Source organism: Canis lupus, chromosome 20 (assembly GCF_003254725.2).
Source record: "Canis lupus dingo isolate Sandy chromosome 20, ASM325472v2, whole genome shotgun sequence".
Taxonomy (NCBI): domain Eukaryota; kingdom Metazoa; phylum Chordata; class Mammalia; order Carnivora; family Canidae; genus Canis; species Canis lupus.
In genome coordinates this window covers 12,678,013-12,695,851 of record NC_064262.1, presented here as the reverse complement: position 1 = coordinate 12,695,851, position 17,839 = coordinate 12,678,013, and the positions used below count along the sequence as shown (strand labels likewise).

Here is a 17,839-nt window from a genome sequence, read left to right as displayed (position 1 = left end):
ATGAACAAAATCATGTATCCCTTTAAGAATTATGGATATAAGGAATATTTTCTTTTCTGTGTTTCTTTTTATTTAAGGGGGGCAGGTAGGAGCAAGGGGAGGAGAGAATCTTAAGCAGGCTCCGCCCAACACCCAAGGGCTTAATTTCACAACCCTGAGATCATGACCTGAGCTGAAAGTGAGAGTTAACTATAAAGAAGCACCTATAAAGAATGTTTTCTTAAGACAGATTGTTACCCCCACTAAAAAGTTAGTTATATACTAAAATGGTTATAGAAGCATGGTTGAGGGCAGCCCCGGTGGCTCAGCGGTTTAGCGCTGCCTTCAGCCCAGGGCAGGATCCTGGAGACCCAGGATCGAGTCCCTCTTCGGGCTCCCTGTATGGAGCCTGCTTCTCCTTCTGCCTGTGTCTCTGCCTCTCTCTCTGCATCTCTCTGTATCTCTCATGGATAAATAAAATCTCTAAAAAAATATATTTTTTTTTAATTAAAAAAAAACATGGTTGATGTCTGAAGCTTATGCCATGTTATATGTCTTAATAAATATTGATTAATCTAACTTCACATGTTTTCTTTTATTCAGTCAGGTCAATTCAGTGAAGATATGATACCCACCGTGGGCTTCAACATGAGGAAAGTAACTAAAGGTAACGTCACAATAAAGGTATGTGATCTTGCACAGCTACAAATTTTTCTGTTTTTTTCTTTGCTTTTTACATATTTATTTGTACTTCTTATGAATATGTTCCAAAAGAATGTAAATCAGTTGTTTTTTTCTTTCTCTCATAAATCAAAATGTTTAAGTTGAAATGTTATTAAGTGCCATGAAAAAACTTAGGATATGGCTTGTCAGAATAAAATTTGGGATGTGGATATTCCTAGGAAATAAAAATCCCATGTTTGAGATCCCATATTTAGAATGTGATTATATTATTTCATGAACAGTATTTTATATTGAAAGGTAACCTATTATTTATAATATTGGCAATTTAGTATTATATTTGTGGTGCATATATGGTAACCTAGTTTTCACTTTCTTTGCTACCAAGCCGTAAAATTAAAACTATAAAATAGGAAAGCTAACTACTTAAACATAATTTTGTTTTTAGAATGAGTTTGATGGGTTTTAAATTATGGACTGTTGAACTGTTTATCAGAGGCCATATTTTTGTGTGTGTGTGTGTGTGTGTATGTTCTGTAGTTAATGGGAGTTTACTTCTAATTGTCTAGACCCTTACAGTGGTTTCACCCAATTTCTGTGGCTCACAGAAGCTGCTTACTGAATTCTTTCTGGAGCTCATCTAATGAAGCATCTCACTTTTCACATATAGGTCTTTTTATGCATAAAAAGGTGTCTATAGTTAAACTGGAAGCCCCTTGAAGGTAAATACCACGACTTAAGACATTTATGTAGCACTGTGTCCAGAATAGTATCTACGGAGTAGACATAATTATGAAATTATTGTGGGTAGTAGCTTTCATATGGATACAATAATTTTGTATCAGAAAAATCATTAGGCATTAATGCATTTCCTGTCAGACAATTAAACTTTAATAGGTTCTGAATGAACTGTTGTTTTCTCTTTTGGTATTCAAATCTGGATGATGTATGATTCTGTAGATGCTACAAGTGTTATCTTAAAGATACATTTTCACTTTGGAAATTTACTGTTTTACAAGCAAAGAAAGTATTGCACAAAATTTTTTTAGTAGAACTTATTAGATCAATTGTAAACATATTAAATACGAACTTCAAGTTTAGAAGTGGACCCCAGAACTACTACTCTTCTTCTGATACTTTTTCTTCAATGTATTACTTAAAATATCTTTATTAAGATTTGTCTGTCTTGATTTAAAGATTTGGGACATAGGAGGACAACCCCGATTCCGGAGCATGTGGGAAAGGTACTGCAGAGGAGTCAATGCCATTGTGTAAGCACTTTTTAAAAAGTCAACTTTGGTTTCCAGGAAAAAAGTTGTTTTTAATACTTCCAAAGGCTCAGTTTTTATTTCATGCAATTAGTAGTCTTTTTATTTTCTTAGGTAATCCCATTAATATGAAACTTTAAAAAATTTAATCATGAATGAGAATTTTATTTATGTTTTTGTTTATGCAGCTAAGAGCTAAGTGATGTAAGTGTTTTATTATCATGTATTTGCACCTAAGTATAGTCTGTTTGAAAGATTTTTGGGTACTGAGCTTTTCTTTATCTAGGTCTTTGTTTTGATTAACGATTTCAGTAGTGTGAGTCATTTTTTAAAAGTTTATTAAGTAATCTTTATACCCAATGTGGGTCTCAAACTCATGACCCCAAGATCAAGAGTTGCATGCTCTTCCAACTGAGCCATCCAGGTGCCCCTTAGTAATGTAAATATGAAAATTAAAAACTCTGTATTTTTAATTGTGGCCATCAGAGGTTTGGAGAAGACATATCAAAATTGCTTTTTTTTTTAAGTTACATGATAGATGCTGCAGATCGTGAAAAGATAGAAGCTTCTCGAAATGAACTACATAATCTTCTAGATAAACCACAGTTACAAGGAATTCCAGTAAGTATGGAGTTCTTATTTTATATTATATGATGGTAATATTTATTATTAAGATTATAATTATATGATTATATTATATTTGAAATCAGCTATTATGTCTTAAAGTCTTAAAACACTTACCTTTACTGAATATTAGCCATATACTGGGCACTGTGCTATTTATTTATTTCTTAGCCAGCTATATATTAGACTATCTGCAATAGAAGCAATGCTCAGTCCTGGGGATACAGTGGTGAACAGAAGTGAATAGAAATATGCTCACTCCCATCATGAAGCTTGTGGTTTAGTAAGAAAGGTAGATGCCATGAAATCATTTGAATAATACAGCTCTGTTAAGTACTATGAAGGAGAGGTACAAGGGGCCGCAAGAGTTGTAAATTAGAAGGGATATTTGATCTAGTTTGAGGGAAGATCTACGAAGGATTCCCTGAGGAAATGATGCTTGAACTGATTTTTTTTTTCTTTAAAGATTTTGTTTATTTATTCATGGAGAGACAGACAGAGGCAGAAACATAGGCAGAGGGAGAAGCAGGCTCCATGCAGGGAGCCTGATGTGGGACTTCATCCCGGGATCACCACCTGAGCCAAAGGCAGACGCTCAGCCACTGAGCCACCTAGGTACTTACTTGAGCTGAATTGTGAGGGATATGTAGACAAAGGCCTTTTGGTAGGAGGAAGCAAGGCACTGAGAGGAGGCCAGTCTCTAGAGCAAACAGCAAAGTAAGAGGGTGGGGAGAGTGGTGAAGCCATGTGGCAGTAAGGATCCTAGAGGAGACTGGGTATGGACTGTGTGGGAAAGCTCTTGTAGTGTTATAAAGCTTTTTTTCTGAAGGATTCCTTCCTTCCTTTTCCTTTTCCTTTTCCTTTTCCTTTTCCTTTTCCTTTTCCTTTTCCTTTTCCTTTTCCTTTTCTTCTTCTTGATTTTATTTATTTCTTAGCACACTTGGGTGGGAGAGGAACAGAGGGAGAGAGAGAAGCAGACTCTGCCCTGAGCTTGGAGCCCCACACAGAGGGGCAGGGAAGGATTGATCTCATGACCCTGAGACCAGGACCTGAGCCAAAATCAAGTCTGACACTCAACCATTCAAACCAACTGAACCACCCAGGCACCTTACTGTTGTAGTGTTTTAAATGATCAGATTTATTATTTAAGTCATTCTGATTTCAGATTAAGAATGGATTAAAGTGGCAAATGGGACTGTAAGATGGCAGTGTTAGGAAGCTGTTGAAGTTATGCTGACAAATTACAGTACCATGGATTAGGGTGTTGGTAGTGGACAAGATGGTGAGAAAAAAACAGATTTTAGGGATATTTAGGAACACTGTCCACCAGACTTGGTGGAAGAGGAGATCTAAAGTATAATTCGTAGTTTTTGGTTCATGAAGTTAGATGGAAGGTGGTGCCGTTTGTTGAGCTGAAGAATGCTGGAAAAGGACCAGTTCATGAATGTCAAATACTTGAGGTGTATTATCACATTTAATTCTTACAGCATAATGAGGTTCGTGGTTATCCCTCCTTTCTAACACTTGTTCTTCAGGGTTACATGGCAACATTAGTATGTTGTGCATCCAGGTTTCGAATCTATGTCTGTCTGACTTCATTTTTTTTTTTTTTTTTTTTTTTAATTTTTTATGATAGGCACACAGTGAGAGAGAGAGAGGCAGAGACACAGGCAGAGGGAGAAGCAGGCTCCATGCACCGGGAGCCCGACGTGGGATTCGATCCCGGGTCTCCAGGATCACGCCCCGGGCCAAAGGCAGGCGCTAAACCGCTGCGCCACCCAGGGATCCCTGTCTGTCTGACTTCAAAGTCTATTCTTTTTCTCCTGTGTTAGGACCTAGTTCCTAGTTCTATATACCTACCATAAGTAAAAATCAGGGATGCCTGTGTAGCTCAGCGGTTGAGCACCTGCCTTCAGCCCAGGGCATGATCCTGGAGTCCTGGGATTGAGTCCCACATCGGGCTTCCTGCAGAGAGCCTGCTTCTCCCTCTGTCAGTGTCTCTGCCTCTCTCTGTGTGTCTCTCATGAATAAATAAATAAAATCTTAAAAAAAAAAAAAGTAAAAATCAGTGGACACCTTATGGACACCGTAAGTCTTTTAGTTGCAAGCAATAGAAAGCTGACTTCAGTAGAAAGGAATTCAATGAAATAATATTGGGTAGCTCCCAGGGTCTCTGAGAAGGCTGCAAATAAGTAGGCTCGAGAAATAGGCTGGAACAAGGAAGCTAAGCAGCTGTCAGGGTCATATCCAAACTCCCACCACAGAGTAAGTCTGGTTACCACATGAAGTTTCTGAACACTAGACACAAATTGTTCTGATTGGAAGGTCATCTAGCTGATTGATTTCCTTTCCCTATCAAAATGGGTTCTCTTGGGAATCCCTGGGTGGCTCAGTGGTTTAGCGCCTGCCTTTGGCCCAGGGTGCGATCCTGGAGTCCCGGGATCGAGTCTCACGGCCGGCATGGAGCCTGCTTCTCCCTCCTCCTGTGTCTCTGCCTCTCTGTCTCTCTGCCTCTCTCTCTCTCTGTGTCATTCAGAAAGAAAGAAAGAAGGAAAGGAAGGAAGGAAGAAAAAAGAAAGAAAAGAAAGAAAAGAAAGAAAGAAAGAAAGAAAGAAAGGGTTCTCTATCCTGCTTTCTTACATCACTGACTCTTCATTGAAAAGTTTGGTTCATTCTAGATTATATGTCCATGCTCTTTTAGAAAGGAAAGCTAGGGAAAAAATTATCCATTGAACCAAGTAGCTTCATTGGGAGGCAGGTTCATAAGGTAGGAGAGTTCTTAAATGTAGTAAGAGGGCTAAAATGCCAGGCAACCCCAAACTGACAGTTGATCATAAATGACCGTGATAATTATTTTTAGAAATTCAGGCAGATCCAGCTTGAGAACCTAGTGTGACTTAAATAAGTATGGAGAGGGTGAAAGTTGGGGAAAGGGAGACAGGCTGTGGTTGAACATTCCCCTGTGAGCTCCCAGTGTCCTCAGCTCTCTGTGCTTCAGTCCTTGTCTCTTTGTCCTTTGTGCAAAGTAAGAATCTAGGTCTTATAAGTAGAATCAGTCAAAGTGTATGGAGTAGGGGTGTATTAAGTGAAAGAAATAGCTGTGGCAAGGTAGACATGACGTACTTTGTTGAGATGGATCAAAGATTACATGTTCTTAGAGAACACTGACCTTAGAGTATGGATATTCTCAAATACATTATATGTACTCATATTCTTTGTTTTCTCTATGGCAGAAAGAACATACCTGAGAAAGAAAGGGTGGTAATTGGGAAGCTGTCTCTGCTTTCCTTTCTTTTCAAATGACATCTCACAACCAGATGATGACATTAATTCATTCCTAGAGTTTATGACTACTATATTTATCCTGATCTCCAGACTTAACCATTGTCTTAGAATATTTATGCATGACATTCTATAGGATGGATCGATTTTAAAAGCATGTTTATGTGTTTGTATGATTAATGGCTAACAAAAAATGATTAAAAAATTATTCCCCCACTTTGGTTGTGTTAAGATCATAATTACATTTTGGTACAGATTTATTTAGAAATTTCAGAATGCATACCATAGACTTAAAATAATTTAAATAGAGGTTGGCAGCCACATTGAATTAAGTCATCTGTGTGGTAGAAGTTAAAATGAACGCTAATTTGAATGATTAAATAAATGAGATAGCCCACCAGTTACACAAATATGCCTCAATATTATGGCATGTGGTAGCATTCCAATTTTAATGTCTACAAATATGACTATCATATGCTTCTGTGACCTTTTCCTACATAAACGTTTATTGTTAATATCTCTTCTTTTTAAAGGTACTAGTACTTGGAAACAAGAGAGATCTTCCTAATGCCTTGGATGAGAAACAGCTAATTGAAAAAATGTATGTCTTAAGAATGATGATATTTTAAAAAACTTTTTTCTAAATTAGACTTTTTTGCCCACTACTTTGCTTAGCAACATTATATTATTATTTTTTAGAGATTTTATTTTTAAGTAATCTCTATACCCAACATGGGGCTCGAATTTACAATCCTGAGATTGAGTCATATACTCTTCTGACTGAGCCAGCCAGGCACTCCTGTTATTTAGTAATGATTACAGCCATGTTTTAAGGTAAACGTGGTAAATTTGGCCTACCAGTGACGTGAATTTCTAAAATTTTAGTAGTAGTAAAATAATTTCTTCAGTGTAAAAATATAAGAAAATTGAACAAAGAGTGATAGGTATGATAGTTGTTTTAAGCACAGACCTTATTCTCTTAATTCTGCTTCTTATAGGAACCTGTCTGCTATTCAGGATAGAGAAATTTGCTGCTATTCAATTTCTTGCAAAGAAAAGGATAATATAGGTAAGAAATGACTGTGGAAAAATGGATATCACTGGAAGGGATATCTTAGTGCTTCTTACTGTTTATTATCCCCATTTCTGTTTAAGTGACTTCCTTTATACAAGACTGTTGTTTTTGCCTTAGGAAAAAGAATAGATATTATATCTTTTGACAGCAAATACAACATCCTGAATGTGCTCTATGTTATTTAAAGTAGTAAGTGAAATAGACATGAAGTTAAACATTATGTGATATCAATTTATTGTATTAATTTTGGCAGAACTAGTATCCAGCTGTGCTTTATAACAAAATTATGTTTTTGAGAAAAGACTTTACAAAAATTGTTCTGTAGGCACTAAAACAATTGTTCATTTATTCAACCAGTATATTACTGCAGTATGTTAGTGCTCTATTGGAAGAATAAGCCAAAAGTATTCTTTATCTATTTAATGTCTGTGTTAATTTCCTAGAATTGCCATAACAAAGTACCAAAACTGGGTGGCTTAAAACAGCAGAAATTTATTTTCTCAAGTTCAGGAAGCTAGGCGTCCAAAATCAAGGTGTCAGCAGGGCCATGAAGGCTGTTGGGGAGTATCCAGCTTTGCCTTTTCCTAGCTTACTTTTTTTTTTTTTTTTTTAAAGATTTTATTTATTTATTTATTCATGAAAGACTGAGAGAGAGAGCCAGAAACAAAGGCAGAGGGAGAAGCAGGCTCCATGCACCGGGAGCCCGATGTGGGATTCGATCCCAGGTCTCCAGGATCGCGCCCTGGGCCAAAGGCAGGCGCCAAACCGCTGCGCCACCCAGGGATCCCCCTAGCTTACTTTTTAACACAGATACTTCACTCCAGTTTCTGCCTCTGGCTTCACATAGCCTTCTCCGTGTGTGTCTGTGTGTGTGTGTGCGTATTTTCTCTTCTCATAAAGATCCATATCATTGGATTAGGTCCTACCTTCATTCAGAGCAACTTTGTCTTTTATCTGTAAAGATAATTTCTGAATAAATTCTGAGATTCTGAGTAGGAGTGAATTTTTAGGAGACACTATCCAATCCAATACAGTGTCCTTAAAGAATTTAAGTATAAGAGCCTTTAGTTTCTTAACTAATTTGTGAGAGATTATTTAATAAAAGTGGATTGGAATGGGTGAGATGGGTCCAAAGGTAAAAAGGAAATATGAATAGAAGCATTTGACAAGATGAAAGGCTATTTAACCTGTTAACTGCTTGAGTGAAAAGACCTATAACAGTGCAAGAAAATATACTCACTGGTAAAGTTTACCTTCATGACAAAAGCTAGTCAGGCTGAGTCACAGTTTTTGTCTGGCATGACAGTCTCAACCAAAATGAGAAAAGAGAGTTTAATGCATGTACCTTGAAGCACCTGCATAGGAGCCTAGAGATTTTCATGGCACCTTTACCTCTCCCAGTTTAGTGGTCACTGGTGAAAAAATTGCTCTGTGGGTCACTATGGAAAAATGAGGCTGTCCATCATTGCTGCATAATGGGCTACAAACAGCATGGGCCTTGGGGTCAGGCAGCCTCAGGCCAGAACACTTGATCCTAAGTTACTTTCTGACTGGCCTTGGACAAAGCAGTTAACCTCCCTGATCTCCAGGTTTTACTCATCTATAAAATGGTAATAGCAGCAGTTTACAAATTATTTTGTGAGAGGGAACCTGAAAATGCATTGCAGCATTTGACATATGATGGACGTCACATGGGTGTATTGGTGTATTAGTTTTCTTTTTTTTTTTTTTTTTTTTTTTTTTTGGGTGTATTAGTTTTCTATTGCTGCTGTCAGTTAGAAGTCTGTCATGGTTCTCACTGAGCTAGAAATTAAGGACTAAGGTGATAGGTTGTGCTCTTTTTGGAGATGCATTTCCTTGTCTTTTTCAGCTTTTAGATACTGCTTGCATTCTTGGCTTATAGCTCCTTCATCCATCTTCAAAGCCAAAAACACCATTCTACCATAGTCATACCTCCAATTAAAAAAAAAAAAAAAACAACAAAAACTTGTATTGGAGTAAAATGTAATAGTGCCAAAACAGTGTGCTTAGAAGGTTGGGTTTTTTTTTTTTTTTTTTTTTCCCTTAATTTTTTTCCCCCATTAGCCTTCATTCAGTGTGTATTGGTTCTGGTCTATCAATTCTTTCCCCACCCCTCCTCAAACATGCTCTGATGGGCTCAGAGTATTGATAGTTTTCTGGCTAATTCTGGGCTTCCTTTATTTATTTTATTTTATTTTATTTTTTTAAGATTTTATTTTTAAGTAATCTCCACACCCAATGTGGGGCTTGAATTTAACAACCTTGAGATCAGAAATCACAATCTCCATTCCCTGAACCAGCCAAGCATCCCTGAGTTCCCTTAAAAGAGCACCCAAAAGCAATCTGAGCCTAGTACTTTGCTTATGGACACAAAATCTTCTCTAAATGAATAGAATAAGTAACTTGTTACATTGTAAGCATTTAGTTAATTTGAGAATAGGCTCTTCAAGCACTAGGGTTACTTAGAATTTATTTAACAAAATTTTCCTTCTGGGACACCTGGGTGGCTCAGTGGTTGAGCGTCTGCCTTCGGCTCAGGGCGTGATCCTAGGATCTGGAATCGAGTCCCATATCGGGCTCCCTGCATGGAGCCTGCTTCTCCTTCTGCCTGTGTCTCTGCCTCTCTCTCTGTGTCCCTCATGAATAAATAAGTAAAATCTTTGAAAATTTCCTTCCTTTGTTAGGAGGAATTCTTGTTAAGTTTTGTGTCTTTGTCTTACTACCTTGACACACTAGCCAGATACTTTCCTGAAAAAATCTTGTGAGCTCATTTAGGAGGTAAATGCAGGAGAGCTGGTGAGGCTGATCTTCATGGTCTGTCATAGGGCTCCATAGTCACCAGTTTGTGATTGTAGAACTCCTGCTTCATTTAGTTTCAAGCCCAAGGAAGTAGATCTACTCTAACTAGATTCAAAATGAGTAGTTTGTAAATCAGAATGCCTATTAATTTGGAGCAAGAAATACAACTAACAGCCAAGATTAGACTTCTTGGGTAATCAAATCAGAATATCCTCCTTAATTTCAGCTTTTACAACATATTTTGGAACTAAATTTATGAATTTACTAAATTGTCCCAAAAGTATCTCCATGCACATGGGTTGTATATTCTTCCAGCTTCCCAGTGTGGTATATGAAATACTTTGGTAATGTGTCCTCAAACCACACATAGAACAGATTACTTCTGTGAACATGATCTTTGCAAAGATGACTCATACTTGTGGCCCTTTATGTCTTGGAAGATGACTGCTTCATCTGAGTATCTTACTTCTTTTCTGCTTTTTAATCTAGTCTTAAGGATCCATCTGTCTTTAGGATGTAACTTCTGTCCAGTGTCCACAAGTTTTGTTTTTGTTTTTGTTTTTTTAAGTGAATTTCTTAAATATTTAAACCTGGGCATTTCACTCTTAGATTTACCTTTCCCCCATTCAATTCTAATGAATGTAGCTTTGCTCTTACTACGTACTGCTGTCCTCCTTTTAAAAGTACACATGATCTGGTTCAGCAAGCAGGTTAATTCATTGCTTCCACAACTCTGAACAGATTGTGTTTGTTCAGATCTCAGCTCTTGGCTGAGACTCTTCATATGTGTGTCTATTTTCTGTAATGTATATTAGCTGGGAAATTGAATTTGCACTCATCTTTCAGGCTTGGAGAATAGAATGCTACTTCTGGTAGATGCTCACATACCCTTTACACGGATGACACATTTTAAAGAACTCAAGGACAGTAATTCAATGTTTTGACTTAGCTTCCTTCTCTTGTCAGTCTAAGTGCTTTTTTTGGCTGATCTCTGCTACGGTAGCTTCAGCTGTCACCTCTTTGGTGACATCTTGCTAGTCCCCATCGCCTTCTGAGATCCATGTAGCTAAAATTACCTGTTGGACATCTCCATACCTGTTACCTTCTGCACCTCAAACTCAGTGTGTTTCACAGCTAAATTCTTAATCTTTTTTTCCTCAAGTCTGTTCTTTCTTTAGCCACTGTGTTTGTCAACATGACCAACGCAGGTCATTGAAGCCAACAGATTCTTTCTTACCCACTACATACTGTCAGTCTCTCTATTCTTTATCTTAGTCAACTCTGCATTTTCCTTCTACCATCGCTACAGCACTTGTTTGCTTCAGGCCTTCATCCATTTCCTATTCTTGTTGTGATAGTGCTACTGATAACTCCAAGTTGTCTTCCTCTATTGCCGTTGTTAATCATACTAACTAAACTAATAATTTCCTTGCTTAAAATTCTCTAGTAACTTCCACTTGAGAATAAAACTCAAATTTAGTAGCATCCTAGAGTGGTATACAGGGTTATTGGCTCTGTCTAGCCCATAGATCTCAGTTAAGGACATTTTTGCTCCTCAGGACATTTGGCAATCCCCTGGAGACATTATTGGTTGTCACAATTGTGGGTGTGTGGGGGAGTTATAGTGGCATCTAGCGGTAGGGGTCACGGATGCCGCAAAATAGTCTGCCATGCACAGGAAAGGCCATCATCCCTGTCCCAGCAAAGAATTACCCGGTCCAAAATGTCAAAAAGGTGAAATTGAGAACCCCTGCCTTAGCAATAAGCAACAGTCCCTTCTCCCATTCCTGTCCTTCATCCATATCTTATCACATATAATCCATCCAGATCTCCACACCATTCATGCCTTTGTTTCTTGTTTTTGTTTCCTTTGCCTGGAAATCTGTGGGGCACCCCTCCACCCAACTGCAAATGAGTTTTAGGTTTTTCAACTTAGATACTAAAAGTTCCTTGAGAGCAGGGGGATTCTCCTGTATCTTTGCATTCCTGGTACTTCACATACAGTACTGATCTTAACAGGCAGTCTGTAAGTTTTTCAATGAAAAAAAGGTGGTACAAGCTGTCCTGAGCATAATTTAACTTTTAGATCAGAGACTCTTTAGTCTCAATTCCTTAGAATGTCCTCTTGAAGTTTAGGTAATGGAGAATAGTAGTTTAGATGCAGAAAAGCAGAAGAGGGCAGACCCAGCATGTACTTTGAAGTAGCTGCATTTTAAATACTATCTCTGTTTAGTGTCTTAACTTGGTATCTTAACGCCTTCAATTTTTTTCCCTCCATCTATAGATATCACACTTCAGTGGCTTATTCAACATTCAAAATCTAGAAGAAGCTGAAGCATCTCCTGAAGTCTTCCAGTCCTTCCTGGCTATAATTCTAGAATTATTGTCCGTTCCTCTGAAGTACTTCCCAGAATACGGTCCTTCCTAAACCCAAGAAATTGCCTTTTTCAGAGTTTATTTCTCTTGTGCACTGCTGAAGATGTGTATCCCTTATCCTTCATAAAGAATCAGCTAGAGTTGTCATGATAAAGTCAGCACACACACAAAAGCTTCTTATACATACTTGTCTTAAACAGTGCGTAGAGCTTTTTTTTTTTTTTTTTTTTTTTTAAAGAAAACACACATTTGACCATCTTAAATCAAGAAAATTGCATATTTCTGTTTTGGTCTTTTTGGGCCAGATTTTTATATTGGTTTTCAGTAAATGTCTATGATATTTCATTATAGAGTCCATTAGCTTAATACTGATACTGACTTGATACAGCATGAAGTTTCTAGTGCCACACACAGTATTTAGAAAACCTTTAGCCTGACTCATGTGGGATATAAGCAAAATGTTTACATATCTCACAAATGCATGTGAAATGTATAATTACACCTTAGGAATTTAAAAAATGGTCTGCAAAGAGCGAGCGGAGGCACCAGATCAGTGTTGTTATTGGTTCTTTAGACTGGCGAGATTATATATGAATTTTAAAAACATTCTGCTTTCTGAGAATTCTTCATCACCAGATAGCAGTTGGGGATATGGGAGGAACTAAGGCATGCTGTTGTGTATCTGTCCAGATCATTATTTCTCTATTTTCCTTCTTTTCTTTTTTTCTTTCTTTCTTTCTTTTTTTTTTTTTTTTTGGTGTGTGGGGGGGCAGGGTTCAACACACTTTTTTAAAGGGTTGGGAAGGAAGATTTTTCTCAAAGGCTTTCATGAATTTAGAGCATTCCAGCCAATATAATAAAATGTGTAAAGGATGTCAGACTTTGTTCAAACACCTGTTCTTTCTATCTCTAGTCCTTAAATCAGTGCTGCTGCATGACACTCTAACTCTTGACTTTTTATATCCAGTCATAGACTTTCAGCACAATAGATACTTAGAAACAAATAAAAATTCTTATTTTTCTCTCTTATTGATGTAAAGTTTGGCACTCTTTTGTCTGGTGCCATTAGACATCTTGATTATTGTGACAACTCTAGACCTGCCTGCTCTATCTAATGTAATCATGCGCAACGTCTACAGGTTGTTTAATAATCAATCACATGGAGAACTGAGGAACTGATGCTGTGTATTGTTTGCTTCTATGATACGGAGATGTATAAAAACTAAAAAACGAACATGTTTTGTAGTTTAGTGATGTCCATATACATAAAGGGACATATTAATACTGGTTCACTTGTAAATTGTTATTCACATAAACCACTGTAGTAGATAAAACTTTATGCTACACCCGCTTATGTGTTGCCTCACACTGTGTGTGATTTTGTTCCTTTTGTTAAGCAGCACTCATGTAGACAGTGCATTTCCAAACATGTTGAGCACTCAAAAGTGCAGTCAACAGTAAGTTCTTTTAATGAATACCAGTTTTAATTTATAGACTGCCATGGCCTTAACAATATTCTGTACAAAATACTGCACTGTGTTGCACAGATACTACTTGGTTTTCCTCCATTCATATTTTTATGAGTAGAATCTCAGCTTTTAAAATTCTGTTCTTATTCTTTGAAGCATGTTGCATACTTCCCTGATGGGATGAATGGTTCTGTAAATGAAGGGATATTTAAACTTGCTACCGTAGTTCAACACCATTAATGGTTACCATGAACCATTACAAATAATGTGGCAATCTGCTCGTGCCTAAAAGGAGGAATTGGAACTAAAATGTGTGACTGTGTGGGGACCGCATAGGTTCATTAATTGACCTATAGCTAAAACTTAATGTGTTTCTCTGTCTGTTCATTGCTTTTAGCATTCAAGACATCCAAACTCTATTACCAACATTTTCCTGTGCATTAACTTCTGCATGTGAAAACCTAACAGTTACTGAACTTTGTAAATACGTGATTTTTTTTTTATTTAGGTGATGCATTTTTTTTGTCTGTTTACTGCTCTTCTCAGCTTTATTCAATAAACTTGCATTTTGAGGGTTGTATTGACAATTTTAACTTAAAATGTGCATCATGATGGAAGGTGCTGACTTTTTTTGGAAGGGGATGGGAAGAAAGTTACCATGAGCAAGGTCCATAGACATTGTGCTAGAAAGAAATCAGCTCATTTCTCAAAGAATTGGGGCTACTGGCTAGTTAAAATAGAAATAAACTTTTAAAATATCCACAGATTGATATTGCGATTTTTTTGGGGGGACAGGGTGGAAGAGATGCTGTTGCTTGCAAGCTGTCATAATACACCAAATTTAGGACTTATAGAAGTGGCAAGAGCTAGTTAGGCATTTTTTATAATCTATTTGTTTTAAAAATTCTAACAAAAATCTAATAAACTGAAAATTGCAAGGCAGGCCTACTTACTGACTTTAGTTCCAGAATGAAAAGATTTTAAATAATTGAACATGGCAGTTTTCCTACAAAAGCATATTTTTAAAGCCATTTGGCCTACTTTACATGTTATCTTTTGCATTATAAAAGTGGACACTTAGTTCATCAGAACTATTGTAGAAATGATTTTATAGTTTTAGTCAGGAAAATTCAACTTGGTTTTCTCTCTATATGCATACTGTTACTGTGTACAGCCAGACCTTGTTGTCCAATTAGATGTATGATTTAGCATTTCTAGGACAGAAGTCCCTAGGATATCCAGTTTCATTTCTTGTATGGAATTAGTGGAGGCATTTAGTCAGACAGTTAACTCGGTTCTCTTCTCCTCACCCTCCTACAAACGACTTTTGAAGGAGTGTGTAAGTCAGGGGAGGGAGTGGGCGGGGTGGATATAAGTTTAGTTTACTGTATCCTTGATTTTAAGTTTATTACTGCTTTCAAAAATGGAGACTTCTAAAATCCCTTTGATTCTGTCAAGTAAATTGGATATATTGAACTGTGGCTACTTTAGTATTCATTGTTTTGACTGAGGAACTAACTGCCTCTTGTAATTCTATCCATACAGGATCCAGTTACACTGAAATCCTGTTGATTCGGTAATTCCAGCCTCATGGTCTGGCAGTGTAAGAACTGGAGGGGAAATCTGAATTCACTGTAGCCAGTATTGTAATGTAACATCCACTTGGCCACATACTTTACTTTAAAAATGCCATCGCGGGGATACCACCATATTGAGTATTTGAAATATTTTATTCTCTCACAAACTTTAACTGTTGTGCCCTCAGCAACGTATATGCCTGCGAAGATACTTGAAAACAGTAAAGCAAACACTAGTCTTCTTGCCAACTTCCCTTAAGCTTGCAGTTCTACAATATGTGGCCCACTGCAGGTGTTTCCTGTTGATTAGTAAATAGCCTCCACATAATTTCTGTTTAACACTCAGCTATTAATAAAAATGGGTGCTTTTTAAATTGCTGCTTCTTGACTGTTCTTAGGGAAATAGAAGCAGGTCATTGACGTGCTAGATAGATTGCAAAGGGAAGTTCCTTAATCTAAGCAATAGCAGTAGTCATTCATTATTCCATTTCATTAACAAGCCCTTTCTTCAGTAAGGTAATTTCTATTTTAAAACTGCAAGGCAGCCGGTAACTTAGGTAATGCAGATATCCTAGTAAGAATTAGAGGGGGAAAGGTATTTAAGTTCTTTTGTTGGGGCTGGTAGGTCTTACATTCATAAAAGGAATGGATGTGGTAGGAAAATAGTTTGTCATTTGAAAATACTAATGTAGTTTGGCTCTGTCGGGAGTGCTGGATTGACATTTGAGAAAATGGGTCCCTTTCTTTGTTATTAACTGATTGTGTGAGGAGTTGCTGAATCCCCTCTGGCTCTGCACTTTTCCTAACTGTAAAATGAAGAGTAGATGATTCCTAATGTAATATCTAACAGACTATGGTGTTAGCAGCCAAGAGATGTGGATGGTGGTAAAACAGCAGAGAAGACAGATGAAAAGGCCCACTTGTCCTAGTGAATATGTTAACTTTGCATGTTTTTCAGCTTGGAAATAATCCAAAAGCAATCCAAAAACGTAATATTTACATTTTATCACTTTAACACAGTTAAGGGCTGGAGATCACAGACATTTTACAGAATGATACAATAACTTAGATTTTGTTTGAAGGAAATGCTGTAATAAATACAGGCTTATATTTTGAAAGGCATTTAACAATTTTAAAGCATTTCTCCCAGACTGCAGAAAAATGTTTATTCTGGTATACAATGTGGAAAAATATGTAACCTACTACCAATTTGGGGGTCAACTAGAGCTAATGTTTAACACTTTATAACTGCCATGTTACTGGGTTCTGCTAGAATTTATTTGGAGCTTGGAGAAAACTTAGAGCAGTTAGAAAATACTGCTTTTCAAAGTAATGAGAGGGAAAGAAAACCCCCTATAAAATCAATGTATTCCCTCTTGAACATGGGAAATAGAACATTAATAGATTGCCAATTATGGTATTTCCTCCAATCAGCTTTTATATAATTTACAGCTTTGGCCTACTCTCAGTTTTTGTTTTCGTTTTTTTAAGATTTTATTTATTAATGAGAGACACAGAGATTGAGGCAGAGATACAGGCAGGAGGAGAAGCAGGTTCCATGCAGGGAGCCCGATGTGGGACTCAATCCTGTGACCCCAAGACCAAGCCCTGGGCCTAAGGCAGGGGCCAAACCGCTGAGCCACCCAGGGATCCCCTACTCTCAGTTTTGTACAGTCTGTATCACACAATTTGATATCTTGTTTCTACATATTAAAAGTCACCATTACTATCTGTTACCCAATATTTGAATTAACTCCTTTTTCCTGTTTGTAATTGAAAAAGAAATTGTTAATATTTATCATACCACTAACTGATTTATGAAAGCACAAGCTGTCCTCACCCTTCAAAGAAGGTTAAGAGTTTTTATGATGCCTACTTTCTCTGAAAACCAGTAACCTAAAGGGTGAGGCACAGCCTATGAATGGTGAATATTAATTCCTGATGGATAATCACTGCATTTCATTTGTGGTTTAGTAGTTAGAACAGGTGGGGAAAAGAAGCTTACCACTTTTCTTTCTGGGTTCCATTTATTTTTTGAATGATTTTTAATAGGTAAGTCACATGATTCAAAAATTGAAAATACCTAAAGAAACATGAATACTTGGTTCAACCCATGACTGAGTAACCACCCTTCCACCACCACTCTGGCCCTACAGGTAATCAATCCTTACATCACTTAATTTGTTTTTCTAGTGTTTATACAAAATAAAAAGCAAATAGAAATACATACACCTTTTTTTAAAAACCACTTTCTTACACAGAAGGTTGCATACTAATTTGAACATGGCTTTTTTCCAGTTACTGTGTCCTAGCGATCTTTCCATATCAACATATAGAGAGTTCTTCATTCTCCTTCATAGGAGCATGGTTCCCATTTCATTGTGTATGTGCTTTTTCGCTGTTTGAGATTCCATAGTTTACCTAACTGGTCCCTTGTTGATAGACATTTGGGTTGCTTATAACCTTTTGCTTTTGTAACCAGTACTGCAGTGGATTACGTTAAGTTTGCCACAATTCACAGAAGCATATCTATGTCAAAGGGTAAATGGCTTTGTACTTAGGCTAGGAGTTGCCAAACTGCCCTTCACAGAGGATGTGCCAATTTTTATTTCTACCAGTTCCTGTCCCCTGTGCCTTGTCAGCAGTGTGTTAACAAGCTTCTGGATTTCTGCCCATTAAAAAGGTGGG

The 17,839-nt window shown here is 37.2% G+C and overlaps 1 protein-coding gene across 1 annotated transcript in view; it reads left to right on the top strand.

Annotated features, from left to right (window-relative positions):
* Positions 1 to 14,334, top strand: part of ARL8B (ADP ribosylation factor like GTPase 8B) — a 45,816-nt gene extending 31,482 nt beyond the window's left edge. The window contains exons 2-7 of the mRNA XM_025451105.3: positions 583 to 663; positions 1,858 to 1,931; positions 2,456 to 2,549; positions 6,368 to 6,435; positions 6,833 to 6,903; positions 12,014 to 14,334. Of these exons, the coding sequence (XP_025306890.1) occupies positions 583 to 663; positions 1,858 to 1,931; positions 2,456 to 2,549; positions 6,368 to 6,435; positions 6,833 to 6,903; positions 12,014 to 12,063 (438 nt within the window). The 3' untranslated portion in view covers positions 12,064 to 14,334. The remainder of the gene's footprint in view (positions 1 to 582; positions 664 to 1,857; positions 1,932 to 2,455; positions 2,550 to 6,367; positions 6,436 to 6,832; positions 6,904 to 12,013) is intronic.
* Positions 14,335 to 17,839: the final 3,505 nt, after the last annotated feature.